This window comes from Typopeltis vanoorti, chromosome 11 (genome assembly GCF_054136105.1).
Source record: "Typopeltis vanoorti isolate ZY-2024b chromosome 11, IOZ_Tvanoo_1.0, whole genome shotgun sequence".
Taxonomy (NCBI): Eukaryota; Metazoa; Arthropoda; class Arachnida; order Uropygi; family Thelyphonidae; genus Typopeltis; species Typopeltis vanoorti.
Window position 1 is genome coordinate 127,410,996 of NC_143559.1, and position 23,403 is coordinate 127,434,398.

A 23,403-nucleotide genomic window follows, 5' to 3' on the forward strand; every position below is an offset into this window, starting at 1 on the left:
AAAAATCTGGCAATTAATAACTGAAATATGGAATGAAGAAAAATTACCAATATATAAAAAAGGAGATAAACTGAATTGTGGTAATTATAGAGGAATCATATTGCTAAATGTAACATATAAAATTTTATCAAGTTTAATAAACAGTAGATTAGAATCATATATACTGAAGAAATTTTAGGAGATTACCAATCCAGTTTTAGACCAGAGAGAGAGAGATACCACTGATAATATATTTATGTTAAGAAATATACATGAAAAATTTATGGAATATAATATAGAATTATATAATTTATATATATTAATTTTAAACAGTCTTTCGATAAAATAAATAGATAAAAAATGATTAATAGTCTTAGAAGATTGGGAATCCCACACAAATTGGTTAGAATGATTGAAATAACACTAGAAGGATCTAAGGACCTTCTTGATGTTTGTTTTCCATGTTCTTGCCAAAGTCCTCCCATGACTTTTGTTTAGCTAGTTTTACACAGTGTTTAGCTTTCTTACATCTCTCTGTATTCTCCAAGAGCACAAGTTGACTTATTTGCCAGGAACTTTTGATATGCTTTCTTCTTTTCCTTCACTGCCTCTTTAACTTCCTGTGTCCACCATGGAGTTCTGATTTTTCTATCCTTGTAGACAAACTCACCACATGCCTCTCTGACTGAATCAGTGTTGTCTTCAAGGCTTGCCACTTAATCTCCAAGGTTTGGTTGCTGTTCTCAAATTCTTTAATTTTTTCTTCAATAATCTTTGTGTATTTTAGTCTACAATTCACATCTGAGTGCTGCTCAACTTTTATTCACTTTAAAACTTTCTTACACACATTATTCTTTTCAATATGAAATTCAATTTTATCCTGCTCAGTACTAAATGGTGATCACTTCCAATTTCAAATCCTCTATACACTCTAGTATCCTGCACCAGGGAGAAAACATCACTATCAACAATAACATAGTCAATGAGACTTTTCTTAATCCTTGCCTCTTCTCTCCATGTGAATTTGTGCACATTTTTATGTTGGAACATGGTGTTAGTAATAACCAGTCGATGTCCTGAGCAGAAATCCAACAGGTATTTGCCATTATTATTAGCTTTGCTCTTTTCTGCAAATTTTCCCAAAATATTTTTGTATGTCTGACAATCATTTCCTACTCTGCTATTTAGATCCCCAATAATGACCAAGTTTTCCTTTTTCATTGTGTCAGTTGCTTTCTCTAAAGCCTCAAAAAATTCCTCCCCTTCTACCTTAGTAGAACCATAGGCACAAATAAGTCTCATTGCCCAGTTCCTCCTTCTCATATCTGCCCACATCACTCTACTTGAGACTGCCTGCCATTCAAGAAGATTAGCCTCGTATTTAGTGTTGAATACTATGGCAACTCCTTCTTTCCTTGATTGTCATTGTCCGAATATAACATTTTGTATTTATTGATCAGAAAGATCTCACCAGTTTTTATCTTTTTTGTTTCAGTCACCCCTATTATGTAGATCTGGTACTTATCTAATTCCTCAGCTAGCTCCATTTCTTTGCCATTCAGGCTTCTTATGTTTATAGTACTGATCTTTAATTCTGGTGATATTGAGTTGGGGTGTGTTTTCGGATTTGTTCCAGCAGCTGAATTTTCGCTGATCGCCCTGGTTCCCTGGCGAAAACAAAGAGGCTTTGTTTAACCGGGCGATGCTCCTGTCGGCATGAAATTTTGTCATGCTGTACCATCATTTTGTATTTTGGTTTAAGCCAATAGGAATACAATTTGGTCGGCTAAATCCCAAATTGCGAGTCCATCCTTGTTCGTTCAGTATACAGGTAGATACCCAACAGGGTGCACCACGAGAAGGTGAGGATTGGACATTAGGTCAGAAGCCCTGGTCAGTTCTCCGCATTCTTTTAGAGGCTATGTGGAGGTCTCCTCTCAGTTATAGAGCTTTGACCCTTAAGCACCCCACATTACTCTACTTGAGACTGCCTGCCATTCAAGAAGATTAGCCTTGTTTTGTTATATTCAGGCAGATACTATAATGGCATAAAAATCTTGTGCAGTTTCCAGAGTACAGTTCACATGAGTATTAAAATATGAAGTGTAAATCAGTGTTGAATCAAGTACAAAATCTATTTTCATACAGTACCAACAAGGAACAGTCTATTTATATGTCACGTTTTAGTTTTATCATAATATTATAAATATTATCATAAATGAAAATTTTTAACAACTTATGAACAAATGTGGTCTACACAATTCAGGTATTATGCTGTACTTTCCTAAGAGTTAATTATGCAGCAAGTTACAGGATTTGTCCTTCCAGTTATTCTAACTGAAATGTTGAATAATCTCAACATAAAATATGAAAACTGATTGTTCTGATGTCCACTCTTGGTAGTTATGTTGAATATTTAAACACAGAACCACTATCTAGCATCAGAAGTTTGAAAATTAATCAGGCTGGTGTTATCTGGACTTTACTAAGTAACTTAAACATTAAACCTCCATCTCAGCATCTATTTATTCCATCTTGGAACAAAGGTGGAATGGTCATTTGGTTAAAATCATTTTTATAGTACCATACCATATCAATTTTTATTGTACATGAATAATGAAGAGAAAAAATAAACTTTATTTATATTGAAAAGTCCATATATTACATTTTTACATTATAATGTGGAAGTGATTCACATTAATTATCAGTGGCAACTACTCTACTGTGTTTACATAGACGAGCTAACAATCCTGACAACTGTAAGAGAGACTGTACTCCCTGCACAAGCCTTAGATGAGTATATCCAATTTCCTAAAATAAAGTAAAAAAAAAAAAAAAACCTAATTAAATTAGGCTACATTAAATGTGCATTTTAACCTGTGCACATTATATTGCACAGGTCAGCAGTAACAAGTTAGAAATAAGCAATATAAAAAATCTCATTAGATGATGTGAACCATAGTTAAGCAAAAATGGCTGTATCTGCAGTGTTTATTTAAATTAGCATAACAACAATATAAAACACACATACACCACTCCTCAACGTAAGCCCCACATTCAAAAATAGCTGATCCAGCAGTGCATAGCTAAGTTGGTATAGACGAAGCCCTTTGGTTGAAAATACCTGGGCAATTCCTGTCCATGATGTGAGGAACCTTTATCTGGTCTCTTTCAACAAAAGATGAGTTAGCCAGTCTCATAGAGAGATAGGGGTCTTTTTTGCCTGGAAACTCAGGTTTTTTGTCCCCCAGAACAGGCAATCTGGCCACGTGAACACATATGGATTACAGTCAGGAATGCCTATGACCCAACCATATGCCTGTCCCAAGCCAGGGGAAAAATTAGGGAGGATTGAGATAGTGCCATACTTCCCTGTAAAAAGGGCCTCACGGCCGTTGTATCATCATACGCTAAATAAAATAATAAATAAAGCAGTGCATAAAACTTATATAAGCCCCCAACACACACAAAACATACGATGGTGGTCTAATAAATTCTCAGCCTAACAATGAAAAAATGAATTTATAATTTCAAAATTATTTTTATTTTTCAACATTATCTCTCTTAAGACTAATACATTTATTCCAGCAATGCACCAGTGCCATTATTCCGTCCCTGTAGTGGTTCGCAGTAAGATCTGTAAAATACCCCCCTCTACAGCTGCAATCACTTCTTGATTCAAAGAAATATGCTGACCAGCGAGAAAGAATTTTAGTTTTGGGAAGAGATAGAAGTCAGAGGGAGCCAAATCTGGGGAATAGGGTGGATGTTCCAACAATTCATAGTGCAGATCTCTTAATTTTCTCATTGCCAAAACACCTTTGTGGGCAGGTGCATTGTCCTGATGAAAGATGATATTTTTCTTCTGCAAACCGGGTCTTTTCTCACAAAATTTTTCATCTAGACTGGTTAAAAGATCAGAATAATATTTTCCGGTTACTTTTTTACCCTTTTCAAGATAATTAATAAACAAAATGCCTTTAGCATCCCAAAACACTGATGCCATGACCATTCCTGGTGATGGAACCAACTGTCTTTGACACTGAACAATCAGCTTCTGTCCACTATTTGAATTCTGGTATGTAATGGTGAATCCAAGTCTCATCCATAGTAATAAATCAACTCACAAAATCAGTTTTATTCTTGTTAAAACGCTCCAAGCGCTGTTCATTTTTGATCTGCTGTGGGAGATCAATAATGAAGTGAGAAGCACAGCACCTGTCTTGCGCAAAGCTTTTTCATTTGCAATTCTTCGTGCAAAATATATCCTACATATTCTTTTGAAATGCCTATAGTTTCAGCAATTTCATGCACTTTGACTCGCCGGTCATCCAATACCATATCATGCACTCGAACAATGATTTCTGGTGTTGTTGCATTTTTTGGATGTCCTTGACGTGGATCATTTTCAAGGATGGTACGGCCACGTTTAAACTTGGCAGTCAATTTCTTAATTGTCGAAAATAAAGGAGAAGAGTGCCCATAAACTTTTATGAACTTCTTTTGGCGTTAAACCTTCTTTTACAAAGAATTTTATAACCACACAATACTCAATTTTATGCATTTCAAGGGATACAGACAACACTTTTGCTTCAGACAGCTGTATAAAACAAACCACTTGATAGAAGAACTTGCAATTTCACATGGACACTTATGACAGATGTACCAACTTAGAAAAAAAAAAATCTTGCAATATTGTTGCCATTGTTATGTCGTTGTTTTCTCTATATTATATCTTGTTCTACCTCTAAATAGCCCGCTTTCTAATCTACTGTTGTGCCCTTAAAATATTAATTCAGTACTATTTCCTTTTTGGATATTGGCAAAATTTATTTTTATGCTGCGCCAGCCAATATCTTATAACAGAAGAGACTCTTGTTCAGGGAAACAATTCTAAATTCAAAAGGGATACACACATTAATTAATCTTACGCTAGCGCTGTGCAGATTCCGTTAGCAGTCATGACCTGAATCTCACTTAAGCAATAATATCTAATTCCTTCCCGCCAAAAGGTTCTATTTCATAAGTGGTGGTTTGAATTCGTAATCAAGCATAAACTCAGGTATAAGGTACAAAACATGACATGTTTAATGGAAAAACATAAAACATTTACAGTTAAGAAAATATAAATACTCAATAGAACAAAACTCACTCTAAGTTAAGGTTCATACTAAATCACAACAATGAATTTGAGTAAGCTAAATCCTTCAATTACGAAAGGATAAGATTAAGTGTAAGCATAACACTACTAGGATATAATTCCTTTCACAAGTTATTCACAGAACACGCATTAAACACTTTCATTAATACACTATCAATAACCATCTTAATTCTAAATTTCATTAGTCAAGCCTAGTCATTCTCAATCAAAATACTGCCTATCAATTCTTCTTTGTTCCATGTGGTCTTAACTAATTCAATCAAAGTCTCACTTCAATGTTCTCTATTAGTGTCCTTAGTTTACAGTATACACAAATTTCTTATTCTTCTAAGCGATTTTTAACATAGAATGAAATTCTTTACATTACAGGATCCTTTCAGATTTCATGCCGCCATCTCATGTAGATCTGGATTACCTTACTGTATAGTTATCGGCCGTCTTTGCGCATGGCAATGCACTACGCTTTTCTTTGAATCATTTCGGACTGTGTCATGCTGTCTACCGCTCCGCAGGAAATTTTCTTTGTTCTCCTCAAAGGGACTTTATTCGAAGGCTTGATTCTGCATAGGCCGTCGTAACACGATCAGCTTCGCTTGGAAATCCTCAGGCATTCTCCTCAAGAACAGGCCTCGTCGTCCGACATCACAGTAGTCAACCCACCGCTCTCTCACGAATCCCCCGACAAAACTCCTAAAACTGGAATCCAGCAACCAAAGAAGAAAAAAGCCCTGTAATATCGCGCGCATCATCTTTTATTCACCCTATCAGGCACCCTCTATTTGATGCGTTTTTTTACCCACGAACCCCATCGTTTATGCCTCTTGGGTGATCCTACACTCTCCCTAATCTGTTAGGTTACCATATTCTAGGTAGTCGTTCTGACGTCACTTTCCGCGTAGGTATAGCCTCCATCGCTACGCTCAACTCGTACAGATTATACACGATTATTTCGGATTACTACTTATTATCTTTCTGGAAATTTTGTAATGTACTAGACAGCTTAATGGGATTTACAAATAACTTAATAATTCCCTTACATAATTCTTACTATTCTGACACAAAATTCTCTGCTTCTCATTTCAGTTATACAGGAATAAATTTCAATATATGGCACATATGGACTACACATTATCACATAACATAAAGAAATTTCTCATAATTATTAGTTGATGTGCAGGTATCTCCTTACGTAGTAATATTTATCATGTTAAATCCTGAATGAATGATTTCTTTGTTCATTCAGGATCTAACATCATCTATGGTCAAGGCCAAGAACTTTTCAGACCACCCTCGTATATACTGGCAAGCCAATGTATATCATATAGATGTCAGTCATTATATTATGTGCCAAACTATGGAAACATTAGACATTATAATTTGAGACTTTTCTCCTCATGAGTCCAAATCATGTTTTATGACACCTATTTGGGCAACTCAAAAATGCTTTAAATGGTCATCATTTTGTCCATTATTAAGAGGCAAAGTATATGTACAAAATGATGACCACTCATGACAATATGGAGTTATTAAGACACTATTCAACAGGGCTAAACTAATCTCTTCAAATGACAAAGCCCTATCCACTGAACTAAATCACATCCTTAACACTTTCTCAGCCAATGGCTACCCCCCGCCCAAAAAAAATCCTAAAACCAGTTATCCACAACACACCCACCCCTTCACAAAAAAGATTACTCTAAATCCATCACCATTCCCTATATCCGACGCACCTCGGAAAAAATCAACAAAATCCTAAAAAAACATGACTTGACCTCTTGTTACAGACCATATAGAAACTTGGCATCCCTTATCCATTCCACTAAAGACCAACCACTTCCCCTAGACCTACCTGGTGTATACCAGGTCTCTTGTAGCTGTAAATTGTCTATTTTGGCCAAACAGGCAGGACAGCAAATATCAGAATCTCAGAACACAATGACTACATCCGATTTCATCAGTACAGCCACTCTGGGCTTGCAGACCATGCTCTGGATACTCGCCATTGGATAAGGTGGAAGAAAGCCACAGTAATACACCGCAGCAAGTTCAAATATGAAAAACTATTCATGGAATCAGCCTCAGCCGTTAGGAACATGTCAAACCTCAACAAATTTGGATACATGAAACTGCCCCAAATTTGGGAAACATACATCAGGAGAACTTCAGCCCAAACGCCAAGAACACCTACTATAGCCCGCTAGGGGGACACCATCAGGACCTTTACGAAACGGTAGCTTCCTCGCTTTGTTTCTCATTTGCTGTTGTGTAGTACTTACGTGCACGTGTCTTTATCTTAAGTTCCCACGAAGACGGCAATGTGACGTTGCCGAAATATTGCAAAGTATATATTAAAGTTTGATTTAATTTATATTTCTAGTGTACGCGGTCAATTCCGAATAATAATCATGTTTAACCAGCGTATAAGCCTTTCTACAAGAATTACTATCATCCACGGAGATCCCATCGCACGCAAGGCCTGCCATTACGGCAAAATGAAGCTGAAGTTATTCAGACAACTGAATCGTCTGACCTTCCTAAAATGCTGCCGGGATAATCAGGTAATCCCAAATTGTGTAAAATTTAAGCAACATTTCTTCCCCCCCCCCACCAAAAAAAAGAAAGCTCTCCAAATCTATAATCGCATGAGCCATGCTTTGCTAAGGGAACAAATTAATGCTAGATGCAGTTCCCTAGCTGATGCAAATAGAGCTATTTTAGCACTAGAGGAAGAGCTTTCTAATAGGCTAAATCACGAACATTGGTCAATTCTACATGACATCTCGTGGACTGCGGCAAATAAAGAATTCAAAAAAATACAGAGTCGATAAATTAAAAAAGAATCAATGCCCAAACCAACACTGTAGTTAACCTTTCTTCGGTTATTTTGAAGCCTGAAGCACTCGATGCTCTGTCACGTGGTCACAACTTCGCCATTGCCCCTAGGAAAATACCAGCCGAGGAATTAATGATCCAGATTGAACGCGGGATTCGCCACCTTCCAAACCACATCGCTGACGATATTAGATTGGATGTAGCCTGTGTTCTCACAAAAGCAAGACCACCAAAAACCAACATATCCAATAGTGAATACAAGTCTCTACAGGAAATGAAGAAAAACAAAGAAATAGTTATCACCAAAGCGGATAAGGGGAACGACACTGTGGTACTCAATCATACTGACTACACAAGTAAGCTTAATGCTTTACTATTAGATCGGGCTACTTACCTCCCCATTGAATACAATCCCACCAACTCACAAATTAGAAAACTCCATAGGCTCCTTAAGAAGGTCACTTCTTGGCCTGTGGAGATTACTAACAAACTAAAACCATATAACTCTAGACCCCCCCCCGTACATATGGTCTCCCAAAAATACATAAAGAAAATGTGCCATTACGTCCCATAGTGGATGGCATTGATTCCCTACATACAAATTAGCAAAACATTTGGCCAAAACGCTCACATACTATACTGGCAACACACCATCACACACAAAAAACTCAGCCCACTTCAAGGCCAGTATAGAAAACCTTACACTCCAACATAATGACATAATGGTCAGTTTTGATGCCTCCTCCTTATTCACAAATGTCCCCCTCAAAGAAACCTTACAGCTAATCCAAACTAAATTTCCTCCTGATATCTCAGCCCTATTTCAGTTCACAATGAACTCAGGCTATTTCGTTTGGCAGGAAAAATTCTACAAACAGATAGAGGGGACAGTCATGGGTTCACCACTTTTCCCACCCTTGGCCAACTTCTTTATGGAGACTTTTGAAGAGAAAGCCTTAAACTCTGCCCCACAAAACCTACCATAAGGCTTCGCTACGTTGATGATGTGTTTGCTATATGGCCAAATGGCTAGGATGCACTCCTCTCTTTCTTAACACACTTAAACAACCAACACCCCAGAATCAAGTTCACCTGGAAAAAGAGGAAAACAAGCCTCCCCTTCCTAAACACACTAGTCACCCACCAACTTGATGGAACCTTGGTTTTCTCAGTTTATAGAAAACCCCACCCAAACAGCAGATACATTCACCAACAATCCCCCCCACCTCACAACAATATGGAGTTATTAAGACACTATTCAACAGGGCTAAACTAATCTCTTCAAATGACCAGCCCTAATTACTGAACTAAATCACATCCTTAACATTTTCTCAGCCAATGGCTACCCCGCCCCCCCCAAAAAAAATCCTAAAACCAGTTATCCACAATACACCCACCCCTTCACAAAAAAGATTACTCTAAATCCATCACCATTCCCTACATCCGAGGCACCTTGGAAAAAATCAACAAAATCCTAAAAAAACATGACTTGACCTCTTGTTACAGACCATATAGAAACTTGGCATCCCTTATACGCTCCACTAAAGACCAACCACTTCCCCTAGACCTACCTGGTGTATACCAGGTCCCTTGCAGCTGTAAATTGTCCTATTTTGGCCAAACAGGCAGGACAGCAAATATCAGAATCTCAGAACACAAGGACTACATCCGATTTCTTGCAGACCATGCTCTGGATACTTGCCATAGAATAAGGTGGAAGAAAGCCACAGTAATACACCGCAGAAAGTTCAAATATGAAAGACTATTCATGGAATAAGCCTCAACCCTTAGGAACATGCCAAACCTCAACAAATTTGGATGCATGAGACTGCCCCAAATTTGGGACACATACATCAGGAGAACTTGAGCCCAAAGGCCAAGAACACCTAATATAGCCTGCTAGGGGGGCACCGTCAGGACTTTAGGAAATGGTAGCTTCCCTGCTTCGTTTCTCATTTGCTGTTGTGTAATACTTGCATGCACGTGTCTTTATCTTAAGTTCCCATGAAGATGGCAACGTGACGTTGCTGAAATATTGGAAAGTATATATTCAAGTTTGATTTAATTTATATTTCTAGTGTACACTGTCAATTCCTTAAGTATTTAATAACTCTCCTTGGTAATCTCCTGATATCCATCCTCACATTCTCCCTATGCCCAACTAAATCATTTGTTCCAACCACTAATTCCCTCACACACACACACCTCATATCCAGTGCTTCAATCACCCTGTTCATCTTCCCTCCTGGAAAACAGACTCTGTGCATTTAGCCCCCCCCCCCCTCATCCACCACACATTTTATCACAGAATCTCCAAAGTGCCACTCTTGATTCATTTGCTGTTTCTCTTTCTCCACTATCTTTCGTTCTTTCAATAAATACAAATTTTATTCAGAATTTTAAATAATAAGCACATATTATGGTTGTACCTCAGATTCATACAAAAAAAAAAAAAAAGTGAGACACTCATAATAATTTTAAAAAAAAACTGAAATTTTAAATATTTTGGAAAATATTAAAGCACTTCGCAACATTTGTACTCAATTGTTAGTGTGTCAATACTGTTTGTGGATCTATTATTATTAACCACTTGGCCAGCATCTGGTTGGTCAAGTGGTTAGCATATCAGCTCTCCAGCCAAAAGGCTGTGGGTTCGAATCCCGTCACGGGCATAGATGTCTGTGATTGTGAAAATGCTAGTGGTCATGGTCAGTGGATGGCATTGGTGTACATGATGAAGTTTACTGTAGTTGGTGGATTAAGTGGTGGGGATGAAGAGTTGTGGAGTGGGTGCTCTCCCTCGATGAGTCTTCGGACTCCCTGAAGGTGTTACGTAATAATAATAATTATTATTATATTAATATTATAGTGAATTTGATTTTTTAATAATCTAAATACTGATACTAAAAATGTAAATCCTAGATATCAAATGGTATTTTATTAGCACAAGAACTCTATAGGGTCAGGAGACTCAAGTGGTAGGTCCACTCAACTAACAACATGTATCTTATTGAACCGTCAACTCCTTAACTTCCGTCCTCAGCATTCACATGTTCTGGTAATGTATTACACTCACCCTAAAAAATTTGTATAAAAAATGTACCTTGCATCCCTCTTCACTACATCCTTACACACTTAACTTGCAGGAAGAGCCTCTCATTCTTCTCCTCTATAGTGGTCTGATAAAATCACCTAAGTTAAATGACTGTCATATCACCTCTTTTCTGCCTATCCAAACTATGCAATTCACATTTCCTCAACCTTTTCACATAAATCCCATTTCGAAGTCTGATACTGCCTTGGTCACTCTTCTCTGATGTTTCTACATCACAGTGAAATTTTATTATTATTACAGGCAACTCCAAGGAGTCAATAGACTCATCGAGTTTATTACTGTGTGAATGTCGAACAACTATTCGACATTCACACAGTATCTATCATACCTCGCCTTGAACTCACTCACAGTCATGGCACCCACAACAGACTCTGGCGGCTTATTTCACTCATTCACCACTCTCCAAGTAAAAAATCTAGCTCAAACAGCCTTGCTAACCACACTTTTGCTCAGCTTCCATATATGGCCCCTAGTCCTCCCACCACCAGTATTATTCTCAAAAATATCTTCTGGATTAATCTTATAGAAACCCTTCAGTAATTTGAATGTCTCAATCATATCACCCCTTTTCCGCCTATCAACCAATTTTTGCAACCCACAAATCTTCAACCTGTTCTCATAAGGTTCATTCCACAGACCTGCTATCACCTTGGTCACTTGTCTCTGGATCCTCTCCACCTCCTCCCCATCAAGAAGAAACCCTAGCACCCATATCTGGACACAGTAGTCTAGATGGGGTCTTAACAAGGCTCGATACAGAGGAACAATAACCTGTTTGTCTCTGCAACCAAATTGATGAGCTGATTTAGCCACTTTTGTGATGCCCCCTAAACTTCAACTCCCCATCCACCAACACTCCCAAATCCCTAGCCTCGTCAATCTCCTGGAGTACAGTTCCACCAATGTGATATACTGCTGCTAATCTTTTCATCCCAAAATGCATAACCTAACACTTTGCCACATTAAATTGACATCCATTCTCCTTAGCCCAGTCCTCCACTCTATCCAAATCATCCTGCAAAATTTTGACATCCTGTGCACTCACAATTACTCTACCCAACTTTGCACATCAGCAACCAAATGAACACTTCCTCTCAGATCCTTTCCTATATCGTTAATGAACAAATTGAACAGTAGTGGTCCAAGAACAGAACCCTGCGGCACACCACTAGTCACAGGCCGTCTTTTGGACTCTACTCCTGAATAAACCACGCTCTGATATCTCTCCATCAGCCACCCTCCTATCCATCTCACCAACTCTATATTCATCCCTATGTGCCGCAGTTTACTGATTAGAATTCCATGTGGTGTCCTGTCAAAGGCCTTAGCAAGATCCAGTAGAATCACTGTGAGCCCATTACCCTTATCCAGTTCAGCCGTCACTGTGTTATAAAACATGAGCAAGTTGCTGAGGCATGATCTACTCTTCACAAAACCATGCTGTTCCCCCATACAGTATCCCATTTTCATCTATCCAATACTGTATTTTCCTCTTGACTATTTTCTCCAAGACCTTGACAATGATTCCTGATATGCTAATCGGTCGGTAATTTACAACAGCAGTCTTGGAACCTTTATGCAGTGAAACTATTTTCCCCTCTTTCCACCCCCTCCGGACTAACCCAGACCACGAGACTCAAATTAAACAAAATGGTCAAGGGCACTGACAATTCTTTAGCCGCTTCACGTACGACACGAGCTGGTATACCATCCAATCCCACAGATGTATTGACATTGAGGTTTTGTAATAAACTATTCACCTCCACTTCATTCACCACAATTCCTGTATAAGCTATTAGTTCATTCATTCCTGCAACGTCACCACCTGGATGATATACTCTTGCAAAGTGCTTGCTTAGTAATTCCACTATATCAACTGATTCGGTTACCTCCCTATCATTGGCATTCTTTAAAATCATTCTGCCATATACATTTTTTCTTTTACTTGCAACATATCGAAAAAACTGTTTGGGATTCTCTTTAGCCTGCATGGCTAATCTTCTTTCATAATCCACTTTTGCTTTTCTTACCACGCTCATTACCCTTCTGGCCTGCGCTTTATACCATTCATGTGCCTGCCGGTCACCTTTCTCCTTAAATTCCCTCCACAATTGTTTCTTTTTTTCGCAGCTCAAGCTTAATGGTGTTATTCATCCATTTAACCCCTACTTGATTTATTATTCAGACTCTAGGTATACCGTCAGCCATTGCCTCCTGCAAACACTTCTTAGTCGCCTCCCATGCACTATCAACATCCAGCCGTTGTAGTTTTACATGCCATGGCACTGAACCAATCAAACTCCTAAGCTTGTCATACTTACCGGCCCGATAATTCCACATGTACCCTGTCTTAATTGTAAATTTCACACCTTAAGCCACCTCCCAAGTCAAGATCTTATGATCACTCTCACCAACTGGTGGCAACATGGTCATATTCGTTACAGCCAAATTCTCAGATGCAATTAGCAGGTCAAGCACTCTGACCCCTAGTATTTTCCATTACATGCTGTCGCAGATATTTATCCCTTAATAACCGCATAAAATCCAATTCCTTCCTCCCATGTATCCTCTCCTCCTTCCAATCAATGTTACCATAGTTGAAATCTCCCATAATAATTACCCTCCTTCCACTCATTTCTTCTATTTGCTTATGCATACTATCTTCACCATCTATTCCATCACCTGGTCTATAGCAGCACCCAACTGTATATTTTGTTCTGCTAGTCTCAATCTCACACCAAATAGCCTCAAATGTGCTCTTTTCTCTATCCAGCAGTTCCACTTCTATTCTCCTTGGCTGCAGCTCATTAGCTATCATCAATAACACTCTTCCCCCCCCCCCCCATTTTATTCTCCCTGTCACTCCTGAACACACCATACTCCTCACTTTGAATTCCACTAGCTATATCATCTTCTGTCAGCCATGTTTCACTAATGCCAATAACCTGTGGCCTGGAAGTGCCAACCAAATTTGATGCCTTATACTAACTATCCCATTCTGATTTGTTGTCCTTCGTACTCGCTCGGGCATATTACACACATTCATACACTCAACTGTCTCCCTAAAGTCTGCATATCTACTCACCCCCTCCACCTTAATAACTCTAGTTTCTCTGATTCTGCACATCCACTTCCACTTCATTCAACAACACCTTATCAAGTCTCCATACACCAAATCCATTCAAATGTAAACCATCCATTATATATAAATCCTTTCACCCACCGAAATCACTCCACTGTCATACTGCGGCAACAGACTCACCATCCTAACTCTCTCACTCTTCTCTTTTGCGACCTCAAGTAATTCCTTCAAATCTTCTCTCATAGCCATTTTGTCTCCTTTCAAATCATTAGTTCCTGCTACTACTATCAATTCTTTCACCTTCTGCTTTGGCATTCAAATTGACTCGCTTAAATCCTTAACGTTCGCACCAGGTTGCTATGATTTTTTCAAACTCTCATCTATGACACCTCTTACTAAAGAATTTCCATACAACACTCGCTCTTTCATTTTGTTTACACTCACTATCATAGTCTTATTTTTCTTATCATACTTTTGCCATTTATTAGTTGGTATGCTTGGTAAACATTTTCACCAATGCACCAGCTGCCAATTTGCCCTATATCGCTCCGTGTAACACGTGCGATCTCACTCGTTGCATCTGTCTCATCATTTTTATTATCCGTTAATTCATTTGTTCGTTCTGTATTTTTACCTTCATTCTCACTTTCAATGACACTCTCACAGCTATCTGGTACTACCTCGCAAATATCACTACTGTTACATCCTGAATGAAGAACTTTTAAAAAGAAACAATTCGTTCAGGATTTAACAAGTCAGAAAAATCAGCTGAAAGAAAAAAACTTGTACTCGAGCAAAAGAAATAAAGTACTAACTGTAAATAGAAATAGAATTACCTCCTTTTAGTAGAACTGTAATGCCATGTAAAGAACTTTGTGTATAAATTAGTATTATTTGAATACATCATGCATACAACGAATGGGTAAATTAGATGCAAACAATAGTCCAAAGGTCACGGCACGGGTGGGCCTGAGGCAATGGCAATCTTGGAAAGCAATGCACATTCGTTTCCCGGAAGACGCTGCTCGAGATCACGCGATGTGGCGAAATTCCTGCGGACGAAAGAATAGCAGGCGGGAAAAGATCACAGAAAGTAAGAGGGTGCTATCGCAGTCAGTAAAAGGGTGCTTAAAGGGGGGAACTGAAGGGAGAATAAAAAGGGTTTGCTCCCCTTTCTCAAGGCTTTTTTTCGCCTATTTTGCTGGACGATGATATGACTTCTCCCGTGGACCAGAAGTTCCTGATGGTGTTTCTTGGCGATAGTACGATATCGAACGGTGCGCCTTTCCCTTCGAGATCATGCAATGTGCCGAAATTCCTGCGGACAAAAGATAGTGGTGGAAAAGATCGCAGAAAGTAAGAGGCGCTATCACAGCTAGTAACAGGGTGCCAAAAAGGGGGGGGGGGGGAGTGAAGGGAGAATAAAAAGGGTTTGCTCCCCTTTCTCAATGCTTTTTTTCATCTATTTTGCTGGATGATGATTCGACTTCTCCCAGAAGTTCCTGATGGTGTTTCTTGGCAATAGTACGATATCGGATGGTGTGCCTTTCCCTTTGATGTCTGTTCTTCTGCCGGTACTAAAGTATGAGATGTCAGCATATGCTGTCTTCGCTCCTTCGCTGAAAGTTCCAACGAAATAATATCACGGACGTATCCTATGAACCGGCAGTAGAAACAAGGATGGCCTGAAACAGATCCAGAATTGATACGGTAACAACGCCAGGTGCAGAGCATAGCTTAATCTGATGACCATAGTGACCCACCACGTGGAAGTAGGCTTGTGGAAGTATCGAGAGGTAATTCAAACAAAGAAGGACAGTTCAGACGGACCTGGAGATCCTGCCCCAAGAAATGGTAAAGTACATATTTTGTTGCATAATTACCCAGTCGGTAAAGGGGAAAGATCATTGTAGTGTAATTATCGAGTACGGACAGTATTTAAGAACTTTTAAGTGATTATTTAGCAGTGGCTAATGTCCATAAGACAAATTGTCTGGAATGATTATAGATGATTATGACTAGTTTAATGTGTAAGACTAACATAGTAGATAGAATATTGATTAGGAGTATATAATGGGTATATTATGTGTGTTTAATCTCTAACTTAAAAGGATTTATTGTTCATGCATTAGAGTATTAATCAGTTTGATACAGTTTGATTTAGCATGTCATTGAACTAATTGAAAGTGAGACTGGTCTAAGTGTATATGTATGTCTTTAGATTCCAATAAATATGTTTTTTCTTCTATACCTGAGTTTTGCCTGTGATATGAATCAAAACTACCACTCATTAATCTGAACCATAGCGGGGGATTGAAAGAAAAGTATAACATGTTGTTATAGAGGTTACGACTGCAAACCAGAATTTACTTAGCCACAGTAAAGCATTTGATTTATGAGTTTAAGCACTAAATTTATTCACCTATGTGCACCAAAAGTCTGGAAAAGTCTCCCTGAATAAGGGGCCCCCTCTATTCTAAGATATTGGCTGGCGCAGCTTTAAAAAATAAAATTGTCAATATCTGAAGAGGGGACGGCCCCAGAAAGAAATTAGACGATTCGTTTCTTTTAGCAAGGAATAACCTTTAACAGTCAGGGTAAGCACGTGAGTAAAATTAGGAATCGGCTAGAGATATACAATTTGCTTTTCTTATAGAATGAACACGTAAGAAGTGATACAGATATTAGAGTCATGGAAATTTTGTAAGTCTTGTAGTCATTGCAGAGAGGTAAATTCATAAAGAAAGTAAATTATTTAGGGAAAAGTAATGACTTAACAATGGTGCAGACGACGACATAACAATGGCGCAGCTGACAGGATGTGATTAGGTCCCGAAAAAAATTAAGTAAATTGACCTATCACAGTGAGTTGGTCTCTTTGGTTCATATCAGGCAATCAGAAATTTGTTGGAAATAGTAGATATTTTGAGAAAATAATCTTATATATCAGTGCAAGCTCTGGTACAAGTATCATGCAATCAATCGGTCAAATTTGTGAATTAAAGTGAGTTAGTTTTGGTTTAGAATCAGGCAGTTATCAAAAAAAATATAAAAAATTTTTTGTGAAAAGTTAAGATTTTTTTTGGATTAATTCGCAAGTATGAGTCTACTCACTAGCACAGGCATGGATGATGTTGAGTTCTTTAGAACCATTAATCCCTAACAAGTATTTCCACAGTTTTCTGGAGAGGAAACTGACGATGTCTTAGCTTTTTTCAGTTTCGTCGAAGAATTGAGAAAAGTTGGTAGATGGACAGACGTCCAACTTCTTGTCTTACTACGAAGCAAGCTGGTCGGAAAATCCAAAAGCTTCCTGGATGCATCCCCAATCTTGAAGGATACCTTGGAATACACGAAGTTAAAGAGACCTTAATTTCCCAGTTCTCCAGAGTAAGAAGTTTAGGCCCTAATATATGGAAATTGCAGAGATGTGCTCAAAAAGAAAAGGAGACTGTAACAGAATATTACAACAAGTTGTTGACAATTGCTAACAGTCTTAAGTGTCTCTAATGAGGATAAACCTTACCTCGACTGGGCAGTGTTTCATCAGTTTAGGTTATGGGTAAAGGAAGAATTAAAAGAGACTGCCTATAAAAAGAAAATCACGAATCTTGAGGAATGTTTCCTCGCTGTGAAAGAGAAGGAAGAGATGCCTGGAGGCATTCGTCCCACATCTGCTAACAGCAGTGTTAATGCGATTAATGAGGCAAATAATTCCCTTGTGAAGGTAAGAATGAAATGGAATCAAGCACATGTAAGGGCAAGACCACCAATGATCAAAAGGATAGTGAGGTAGAAAGAGAAAGATCAGTCAACGTTAATCAAGTAACTGAAAATGAATTAAACATCCAAAAACAAGTAGGGCTGACAAACATAGAAGTATGTTCTATAATAAAACAAGAAGTTGAACGGTTACAACAGCCCTTAGTGGACCGTCTTGATGCTGTACTGAAGCAGCTGGCGGCAGTCACAGATAAGACTTCGAAATCATCTATCCCTCAACCAGAAAAGACTAATGAATTAATCAGACTAGAAGTAGAAAGACTTCAACAGCCTATGTTGAACCGTCTGGATGATGAAATGCAAACGTTGGCGGCAGTGACAGAACGGAAACCCGAAGTGTCTCTACCTCAAACACAGAGAAACAATGAGCAAGGAGACAGAAGGGAGCCTCCTAGATGCATTAATTGTAACAAGATAGGGCACTTAGATCGTAATTGTTTTAGTAATAGGAGCCCCTCCATGAGAAATAATAGAAATGAGTCGAAGTTTGTGCAAACTCCTCATAATTATGAAGGTAGACAAAGAAATCATGAACAACAAAGAAAGTCGAAAATGATAATTAAGGGTAAGATACAAGGTTTGCATTGTGATGTATTGTTAGATACGGGTTCCCAGGCCTCTGTCATAACGGAAGATTACTTTCAAGGAATAAAATCCCATGTATGGCGAGGCATTTCTAATTTAAGGAGACCAATCAGATTATCGTGGTTATCGACATCCAATGTTTATGTGAACAAGAAAGTTAGAATAAAAATATACTTACCTGAGTTTAAATTGTGTGTTTGGCAGGAGTTGTTGGTCCTCCCTAGGACATCTCGCCCACACGTGAAGATAATTTTGGGATCTGACTTTCTAGAAAAGTACAAATTCTCATGCGACTTTTCTAGAAATGAAATATCTCTTATGGGAAGGAAACGATTTAATAAAGGGAATCATAAAATTAAAATTAGGCATAGGAATGAGAGATCACATAAAGAAAGAATACCACAGAATAAGACTAATGTCGGGCAGACTGAAAAGGATAATGTAGTTTCTAGAATTAACCAGACTGATTCTGAGATAGCTTCAACTTCAGAAGTGAAGAATCAATCCAAAACTTATCATATATCTAGCGTTAAAATAGTAAATAAACAAGGAGAAGCAGAAGAAAATTAGGGGAGGATAGTCCAAGAACAATTGCAGTAAACTACATTGAGATAATAAATAGATCTAGAAATCCCTATAACAGACCGAGATGGAACAGGCACAGAAAACAGTAAGTTAATATGCAACCTCAGCAACAAGCTAATTATGCGAGCTTCCTTGGAACTTAGCACTTGCTACAAAGGCTGCATACTTACTATCAGATTGTGCAAGCTCTTTGAATAAATTTAATGAAAATTTAGTTAGGTCCAAAACATTTTAAGACAGCAATGAAATCAGGTATAATCTGAAGGATAAGGCACAAAATGATAAAGAGTGTATTAAGTCCGGGAGAGATGTAAAGGAAGCTGGTAAAATGGGTTATAAGTGAAATCTCTCCAGAAAATCTGCAGGAATGAAGTTGAAAAAATTTGTTGAAAAAAAATTTTTTTTGGAAGAGGAAACCTTTGTTAACCCCATAACATACAAAGACGTTTGTGACACATCTTTTGTTTATTGCACCAAAATTGATTTTGAATTTTGGTTTCACATATAAATACAACCGAATATAGATGCTAGACAATCTTGTGCCTATTTCCTTTCTGCCGAGAAAAGTTGCCAACGGCATGTATCGGCTATTTCGTTTGCACAAATTCATCATTATTTGAAAAATAATGATGAATTTGATCCAGCAAATCACCCTCGCCCAAAAAAATTGGCAGAAAAACGACAGCTTTCTGATTTTTAATTGGTACGTTAAGGGGTTAAATCTTGAATAAAAGTGATTTTATTAATATAATACCTTTTATTCAGATTTTACAAGAATATTAAATCCTGCTAAAATACTTGTATATCAATGAATAAACTTTGTGTAATTGTAATAGAAATAATGTTTTTTTTTTTAAATTATAAATAATGTATTATCAATAGTTTTGTGTAAGAACAAAGGAGATTGTATTGTGTCTAAGTATGCCATAGTGAACAAAAAATTCGAGACAGGATTAAGAAGATTAAGTCATGACCTAAGGCTACTGTACATGTGCAGTGCAATATTACACGGAGCTCTCCCATCTAATTGCACAGATAGACATGGGTGTCGGGTGCAGAAAAATACGGTACCTAGTGGACGATGACATAAACAAAAACGAAGGTCATTGGGACCGCATAAATAGCAGTTTGCTACGTCGAAACTGGGTCTGGTCTTGTCTTGCCTTTTTCCTTGGAGTATGAATTCGAGTCAATCCGGGGTTGGCGAGGAGTTTCAAGGTCATGTAGGGTTCCGACCTGAAGTTACAATGTATGCTACTGCAGCACAGTTTTGCTAACTTCGTCGGAGAACCTGTGTTCAGATAGAAAATTGCCGAGGGACCGACGCGCCTAAGATAAGCTGTTTTAGAAGAAATTAGATGCCGATTTTCCATGCCGCCAAGTAACAGATGTCCGCTGATGATAGAGAAGGATCTCTCATAGCCCCAGAAAAAAGGTACCCCAGTTCAGTGCTAAAGTCAAATGGGAACAGATGGAGTCAAGGATCTTTCATAGAAGTACAGACCTCAAGTAAGATCTTTCATTGTTTAGCTAGAGAAAAATATTGTGACGGTGATTTAATTAAGGGACTTGTTTTATAGTGATACTTGAGGACTTTAGGCCTTATGGATAGTTAAAATATTTTGTTATATGTGAGAGGTCTGGCTAAGATTTAAAGTGAAACATCGTGTAATTTATGTTATAGCTATTGCTTAAGCTTGCAGAATGTTATGCAAGATTGATCTGAGTACAACCATGATTAACGAGAGAAAATTATAGTCACATGGTCTTACTAGAATTGAATATGATGAGGAACTAAATTGTAAACGTAGTCATTGGTTGTAATTTGAAGCATAGAAGCTAATTTACTTAGTACTTAAAATTGACCCATTGTACATTTCACTGATGTTAAATAAACTGTTTTCTTGTTTAAATAACTTGCCTGATTTCTATTTCCAATGCACTACTCATAAAATTCGAATCTGTGTGAGCCTTAAAGGTAGATATTGTCACGACTGCATAACAGAAAATTTAAGTGCTAGATTTACTTAGAATCAAGAGAGAAAAGTTCCGTGTGGTTTACTGTGTTCTTTTTCGGAGGGAGATTCAACTCCCACCCACGAATTTGGTGGTGCAGCTAGAAACTAAATAAATTTTCCAAATTCAGTTGAGAATAAACACCAGTGGGTCAGACAAAGAGATTGGCTCTCTGGCCTGAGGCAATTTCTTCATTCTGTAAGTTTTGCACGTGTGAGCCTTATATTATTTGCGGTCAGAAGCAGAGTAAAGGTTAAGAAGAAGGTTTAAACGAGATAACTATAAGTTTTTCAAAGGCGCAAAAGACAAGATATAATTGAAGATTTGATAACATATTTAAAATAACAACATTTTAACAATGGCGCAGCAGCCGACAGGATGTGATTAGGTCCCGAAAAAAATTAAGTAAACAGGATGTGATTAGGTCCCGAAAAAAATTAAGTAAACAGGATGTGATTAGGTCCCGAAAAAAATTAAGTAAATTGACCTATCACACTGAGTTGGTCTTTGGTTCATATCAGGCACTCAGAAATTTGTTGGGAATAGTAGATATTTTGAGAAAATAATCTTATGTTTCAGTGTAAGCTCTAGTACAAGTATGTCTCTCCCGACTAGTTCCGAGATAAACAATACTGAATTTTTCAGAACAATAAACCCACAACAGGTATTCCCACAGTTCTCTGGAGAAGAATCAGATGATGTGATAACATTCTTTGAATATATTGAGGAACTGAGAAAGACTGGTAGATGGAGTGACTTCCAACTACTTATTCTGCTACGCAGCAAGCTAGTGGGGAAGGCAGAAACATATTTGTACTCCTCACCAATTCTGAAACAGACTCTGAAATACTCAAAATTTAAGGAGATCCTCATATCTCAGTTCTCGAGGGTAAAGAATGTAGGGCCAAATTTATGGAAGTTCCAGAAAATTATACAAAAGGATAAAGAAAGTGTGTTGGACTTCCATAATAGCTTGTTGACTCTCGCCAGTACTCTAAGCATCTCGAATGAAGACAAGCACCATTTGGACTGGGCAGTTTTCCAGCACTTTAGGATAGGGTTAAAACAAGAACTAAGGGAGACAGCTTTTGGAAAGAAAATATCCAACTTAGAGGAGTGCTATGTTGCCGTAAAGGAAAGAGAACAGCTGCTTGGAGACATCTGTCCGGCAGCCACTGTTGGATCAGTTAACGTAATTAGGGAAGAGAGAGATAGCAATAGGGATCTGGGCAATGTGAAGGAATACCAAGAAAGACAGAAGGCCCAGAAAGGAAATGAGGAAAGTAGAGCCGAGTCAGTTTGCCAGGTTACTGCTAGTGTTCTTGATCTAAGCGAGGTTTGCTCACTAATTAGGCAGGAAGTTGAAAGATTACAGCGGCCTGTTATGGAACGCCTCGATGCTGTGTTTGGTCAGTTGACGGCAGCCTCTACAAGAAACCAAGAGAGTATCCTCCTTCAGGATGAGAGAACAACTAGTTTAATTCACAAGGAAGTTGAGGTTGCAGAGACCGTTGATCGATAAGATGGACATGGTAATGCAATGGTTGACAGAATTGTCTAATAGAGACACTGACAAATCCTTTGTCCTTGGACGGAGACATTAAAAGAGTTAACAAGAGAGAACCTCCACGTTGCTATAATTATAACAGAATAGGGCATCTTGCCTGAAATTGTTTTTTTAGGCAAGGGAACTCTAAAGGATATTATCATCCAGAGGCCAAGTCCCATGTGTGCACCAAACAAGCATGGAGGGGGGGGGGGTGACAAAATCAAAGACCAACCCCTGGAATTACAGTAGAGGGAAAGATTTGTAGAAGAAAGTTCAGGGCACTGATTAATACTGGTTCTCAAGCCAAGCATCCATTATCTCAGAAAGCTTTTTCAGGGAGCTGGAGCCCTGTGTGAAAGGGAGAATCAAACATCTGAGAAGACCTATCAGGCTTCTAGGAATATCCCCCCTCTACCATTCATGCAACAAAATCAGTAAGATTGAAAGTAGGATTACCCGATTTTGATATGTACGTATGGCATTAATTGTATAGTCTTACCAAGAAACTCCCTCCCACATCTAAGACTGATTCTTGGAGATGACTTCCCTACAAAATATAATTTCTCGTGCAATTATTCTAGAGGGGAAGTCTGCTTTCTAGAGATAAGGAGAAGTAAGAAAGGGAGAAGGGGATCATGAGCTCAGAGTAATAGAGATGCTCATATGTATTGGAAATCCCAGGGAGAGAGTAAGGAAAAACCAACGGAGGGAGACAA

At 38.2% G+C, this 23,403-nt stretch overlaps 1 protein-coding gene across 1 annotated transcript in view; it reads right to left on the reverse strand.

Annotated features, from left to right (window-relative positions):
* Positions 1-2,609: 2,609 nt before the first annotated feature.
* RfC4 (replication factor C subunit RfC4) overlaps positions 2,610-23,403 on the reverse strand; it is a 115,168-nt gene continuing 94,374 nt past the window's right edge. Inside the window, exon 11 of the mRNA XM_090400393.1 lies at positions 2,610-2,790. Coding sequence (XP_090256519.1) covers positions 2,677-2,790 — 114 coding nt within the window. The 3' untranslated portion in view covers positions 2,610-2,676. The remainder of the gene's footprint in view (positions 2,791-23,403) is intronic.